Source organism: Centruroides sculpturatus, unplaced genomic scaffold (genome assembly GCF_000671375.1).
Source record: "Centruroides sculpturatus isolate CEXI.00-Female unplaced genomic scaffold, Cexi_2.0 scaffold136, whole genome shotgun sequence".
Classification (NCBI taxonomy): domain Eukaryota; kingdom Metazoa; phylum Arthropoda; class Arachnida; order Scorpiones; family Buthidae; genus Centruroides; species Centruroides sculpturatus.
In genome coordinates, this window is record NW_019384534.1 from 694,297 (window position 1) to 699,873 (window position 5,577).

The window sequence follows — 5,577 nt, forward strand, 5'->3', positions numbered from 1 at the left end:
AAAGAAAATTGCTTTTCTGTTACATTAAAATCAAATACCCTTGAGAAATGGTGCCAGGCAAATTCCAGGCATTCTTGTTTGCGGTGGTCATACGCAGTTTTTTTTAATATCTTGCAGTTACTAAAACCTCCTGTTGCAGAATCAGGTGCACAGTCTCTTGGATCTCCTCCATCCCAAATTCGACTGCATATATACGTGACCACTCACACATGAACAATAATTAGTGATCATAGTGGTTTCTATGTCTATCCATAAGACATGGGTATCCATAATCCTGACGTGGCATCAACAAAGTAGTGCTGATTCTTCAGTCAAGTGGAATGGAAGCATAGGGTGCACTTTGCACATTATCACAGCAACAAATAAAAAATTATTTTATTTAATTTGAACAAATATTGATATTTCAAGTCAAATTTATTTACTCATAAAGTGTATTGTTAATTTGGCTAAATTTTATACATAATTGAATTCTTATTTGAGTATATTTTTAAAGATGATTCCGGAAGAAGATTTCGTAACCCAAAAAGATTCATGACGATTCCTTCGCCATTACTGTCGATCGAATGGTGGCGCATTTGTCTGGATGAAGCACAAATGGTCGAAAGTACGACGACAAAAACTGCCGAAATGGCCCAGAGATTGACATCTGTTCACAGATGGTGTGTTACTGGTACTCCTATACAGAAAAGTATAGATGGTAAAATATTCCGACTTGATTTATTTAAGTTAAATTTTTAAAATATTTAAAATTAATTCAAAATAATTGCTTTGAAATTTCAAAAGTTCTGTTTGATTTTGTTAAAATTAATGCAATTTTTCAGACTTTTCAAACTGCACTTAAATTTAAAGAACTTTTCTTAGTTATGGGCATTGTCATACAATATTGATTTTGATATATAAAACATAAAGAAAAGATTGATTTTATTGTTTGACATTTATTCAAAAACAGTTGAATGTTCCAAATAGTAAATTATTGCATGAAAGAATAGTCTATACCGGTGGAGGCAAAATCTTGTCATGATAGGAACCATACACTGCCTGTCAAAAACACTTGAAAGCCACATCCTCAATTGGAATGCTTATTGGAGAGCCGCTTCATCTATTTATATTATATATAGTTAAAATACTATAGTTACCATTGTTTTATAGTAAATATCACTGTTATTTTTCTTTATTTATTGTAATTTATGACTGACTAGTTAAACAATCGTTTAACTCCTTCAATATTATAAATGTAACCTAAACTTTTCATTGCCTGTTTGAGGTTAAGTTGTGAGTTACGTTTACAATCTCTACATATATCGCACTAAGTAATGGTCAGCAAACTTCCAAAAATATTGTAAGTAAGAAGTGTGTACCAAGTTTATAAAAAGAAATTGTATAAGGGTGCCACAATAAGGATCTAGAAGAGCTGAGCCTCATTGTGGGCCTATACTAATGGTTTACAATTTACTTTTTGAAGCTGCTACCCTAAATAGCTTTTTTTGATGTGCTTGACAAGCTAATTCCCAATAATTTATTGGATATCGGAATCTTTCAGCATGCCTAGAAGCTTGTGTCATTCCAAGATGTCCCGAGAACCTTGCAAAAACCATCATTCTGTACCTAAATTCTGTTTCTGGACAGAAGATAATTGGGGCAGTTGATCTTTAATATATTACAGAAGATTTTGGAATGATATTTTCTTAAATAATTTATATTAGAATGGCAATACATTGATTAAAAGTCTAGAAATTTGATGTAATTTACTTAAATGCAAATCAGATTTAATTACATTTACCATATAAATATGTATATCCAACTTTTGACTTAATAAACACTGTTATATCCTTTATTTTTTTTAAAATTGCCAGGACAAATTCACATTTACAAAAAAATATATTTCTTGTTAGTCTATACATACAAGATGAGTCCGTATTATTCAGTCCTTTCACACACTATTGAGGCAATAACAGTTCTATGGCAGAGTTTACCTTTTATTGTAGCCTACTCATCCACCACTAAATGCAAAAAAGTTAAAAAGTCCTCTAGCAGTAGCACGTTAAAAATTAATAATTACATTTTTTAAAAAATTGCCAAGACGAATTCACATTTACAAAAAATTATATTTCTTGTTAGACTATACATACCACTTTTTTGCATTTAGTGGTGGACGAGTAGCCTAAATAAAAGGTTGACTCCGTCATGGAACTGTTATTGCCTTAGTAGCATGTGAAAGGATTGAATGATATGGACTCATCTTGTATGTATAGTCTAACAAGAAATATATTTTTTTATAACTGTTATATCTTGTTGTACACAACATTTTAATGTGTGATGTCATAAAGAAATGAATAGCTTCAACATTAAGTGGTTAAGTTAATTGAAGTGTAATGGCAATATAAAGGACTATTATTTGATATATGCATACAGTAATATCTTGAAGTTACATGATAGGTGGGTTCGATGAAAATCACTTAAGTCTAATTCGCATAAGTTGGGGTACAACTTTGCATGTCAATGGCTTCATAAAATCTAACAAATTTGTCTGATGACACAATGCCTTTTTTTTTCATATGGAATTTCTTTGTAGCAATCTAACAATTTTTTTAATCCTTACTTTGTAGCTATAACTCATTCTTCATTGGAGTCTATGTTTTCTAAAATTTTTAAACTTTTCAATTGAGCTGAGACCTTCTGTCAAGCTTGCAATTGTTGTGTGCTTTTCTGGTGGAACTGGGTCTAAAGTGTCAGATACTTCAGTGGTTTTTTCTCTCACATCTCTGTGAGCTCATCAATTGTTAGCTTCTGACTATTTGAATCCAACAGCTTGTTGACATCATCATCACTGACTTCCAAATCTAATTGTCTGGCAAGATTAACGACTTCTTCTATCATGTGAGTGACATCATCAGTTTCTGGCGTTGTTTCCATCTCACTTTTGAAAAAGATGGACAAAGTTTCTTCCAGACATCACTCAATTTCTTTTTGGAAATTTCATTCCAAGATTTTCATTCCATGATTCTTATGGCATCTGAATTGTTTTCAAATGTCTTTAACAGATATCTCACTATTTTGCCTCATAACTTCATTCAAATGTGCAAACAAACGCCTCCTGTAGTAAGCCTTCAATGTTTTGATGACTCTCATATCTATCGGTTAAAGCAAGCTGGTTGTGTTTAGAGGCAAAAACTACTTTCACATGTGGGTCGAAATCAATTAGGGTTGCTGGAGGATGACCAGGTGCATTGTCAATGAGAAGTATCACTTTAAATGGAATCTGTTTAGACTTGCATAACGTTCAACTTTGTGTATGAAATTGTGACCAAACCAGTTCTCAAAAACAGAAACTGTTATCCAAGCTTTATGATTTGACTTCCAAGTCACTGGTAAGCTAATTTTAGGTACATTTTTTAAGGCTCTTGGGTTTTCAGAAAGATAAGAGAGGTTTTCAGAAAATTAAGAGAGGTTTAACTTGCAGTTACCAGCTGCATTCCCACCAATCGTCACTGTCAATCAGTCTTTGGAAACCTTAAAGCCTGGAAAAATTTTTTCTTCACTTGTGATAAAAATTCTTTTAGGCATCTTATTCCAGAACAGACCAGTCTAATCCACATTAAATATCATTTCACTGCTATAGTCACCTTCTTTTATCATAGCCTTGAGTGTCTCAGGAAAAGAAGACACAACTTTGTTATCGGCACTTGCTGCCTCTTCACTTTCTGCGATGCTGTGCTAGTTACAGCGAGTTTTAAATTGGTTGAACCAACCATTACTAGCTACAAAGTTTTCATCTTTGCTTGTCTCCCCAGCTTCTTTTAACCTCTCAAAAATCAGCTTAGCTTGATAGTACATAGTCATGATCTGATTGACCGGACATTTCTTCACTTTTACTTGATTATCATACCATAATTTTGGCATTGTTTCTATCTCAGCAATATTACCATGATGCTTACAACTTATGCTTGCGTTCAAGGATTGAACATTTTTCACTGCATTGCGAATTCTTTTTTATCTTTTATGATTGTTCTTACCATGGATTGCGGTAGCTCAAACTTCTTTGCCAATTCACAAATTTTCATTCTACTATCAAAATCCTTGATAATGTTAAGTTTACATTCCAAAGATATCATTTTCCTTTTCTTACTAGGTGCAGGAGAATCACATTTACTTTGTTTGGACAACATAGTTTTTTTTAAGGGTATCTCACTATTTTGAAAACATATAACAAAACAATCTTTTGTCAATTGTAGAATCAAATTGTGTATATAGAGTTTGCACGAAATGTATCCAATGAGTATCACAGCAAGAGAAACACTGAAGATGGGGGTGGTAGTGTTGCCAAATGAAAAAATCAAGACCAGGTAACTCTAACTTTTCATAAGTCTGGGTATTACTGTATATATAAAACCATTGAAGTCGAGGCTAAGCAGCACAAGTATTAAATGTGTAAAACCAAACTCACACCCAAAAACAGCAACACCAGAATTGAAATCATCATAAGTAATACCACGTTTTATCAGACTGCATACTATTAGGTTGCAAATGTACTTTCATGCTTTTATCTGCCTTAATAATTTTGTTATAAATCATCCATTATATTATTTTCATATTAGTAAGTGCTTAATGCAGTTATCAACAGTTACGTTTTTTTTAAGTTGAATCGATTGAATCGAGTTATTGTGGCAATAGATTCGTTGTTTGGAATGAGAGTTTGTGGATGCTAATTTTACATAAATAAGTATAAGTTTTGAACAGTGATGATGGATTGATAGATATATCCAAAGAGTATATTCAAACATTTATATAAGAACACTTTAAACACAGGAAAAATAGTCAATAATAAATAAAGGTCCTTGTTGATTCATCAAAATTGTTCAATATTTGAGTTTGCAGATTTTTTGATGATACTTTGTATCATCAGAAAATCTCTAAATTACAATGTGAAGTAGTTACTTTATTATCTAGAGCAGTGTTTCTCGACTGCCAGTCTGCAAAAAATTTTGCCAATCAACAGGAAAATATTTAACTATACCAACACCAGCACAGTTGATTATGAGTGACATTTACATAGTAATCTAGAGTTAATAAATATACTTTGTTACATACAATAATTTGCGATAAACAAGTATAAGTGAAATAAGTAAGCATAACTCATAGTCACATATAATTGCTGGTCCGTGTAAAATTATCCATAATTTTATCAATCTGCAACGAGAAAAAGATTGAAAAACACTGATGTCGGAAGTGAAAGGATTAATGATTTGTATATGGTAAATTATTTTATCTTTTGAAGCTAAAACTATTTAAAAATAAAATATTTTTTTTATATGATATTTAACAAAATCAAAGAAATATATTTTTAATAAAATCTATAATCTCTTTTTGACTGCAAGTTAAAAATGGTTTTTTTGTTGTTGTTTTTAGATCTATTTGGTCTTTTGTTATTTCTGGGCGTAAATCCATTTTGTGTAAAAACATGGTGGAAAGAGATTGTTCTTAATCCTTACTGTCATGGTGAATTTCAACCTCTGTACGAAGTATTAAACAATTATTTTTGGAGAACAGCAAAGAAGGATGTAATTGATCAAGTAAGCT

At 31.7% G+C, this 5,577-nt stretch overlaps 1 protein-coding gene across 1 annotated transcript in view; it reads left to right on the top strand.

Annotated features, from left to right (window-relative positions):
- LOC111623145 (E3 ubiquitin-protein ligase SHPRH-like) overlaps positions 1 to 5,577 on the top strand; it is an 81,801-nt gene that overhangs the window by 43,529 nt on the left and 32,695 nt on the right. The window contains exon 10 of the mRNA XM_023365629.1: positions 5,407 to 5,570. Within this exon, the coding sequence (XP_023221397.1) occupies positions 5,407 to 5,570 (164 nt within the window). The remainder of the gene's footprint in view (positions 1 to 5,406; positions 5,571 to 5,577) is intronic.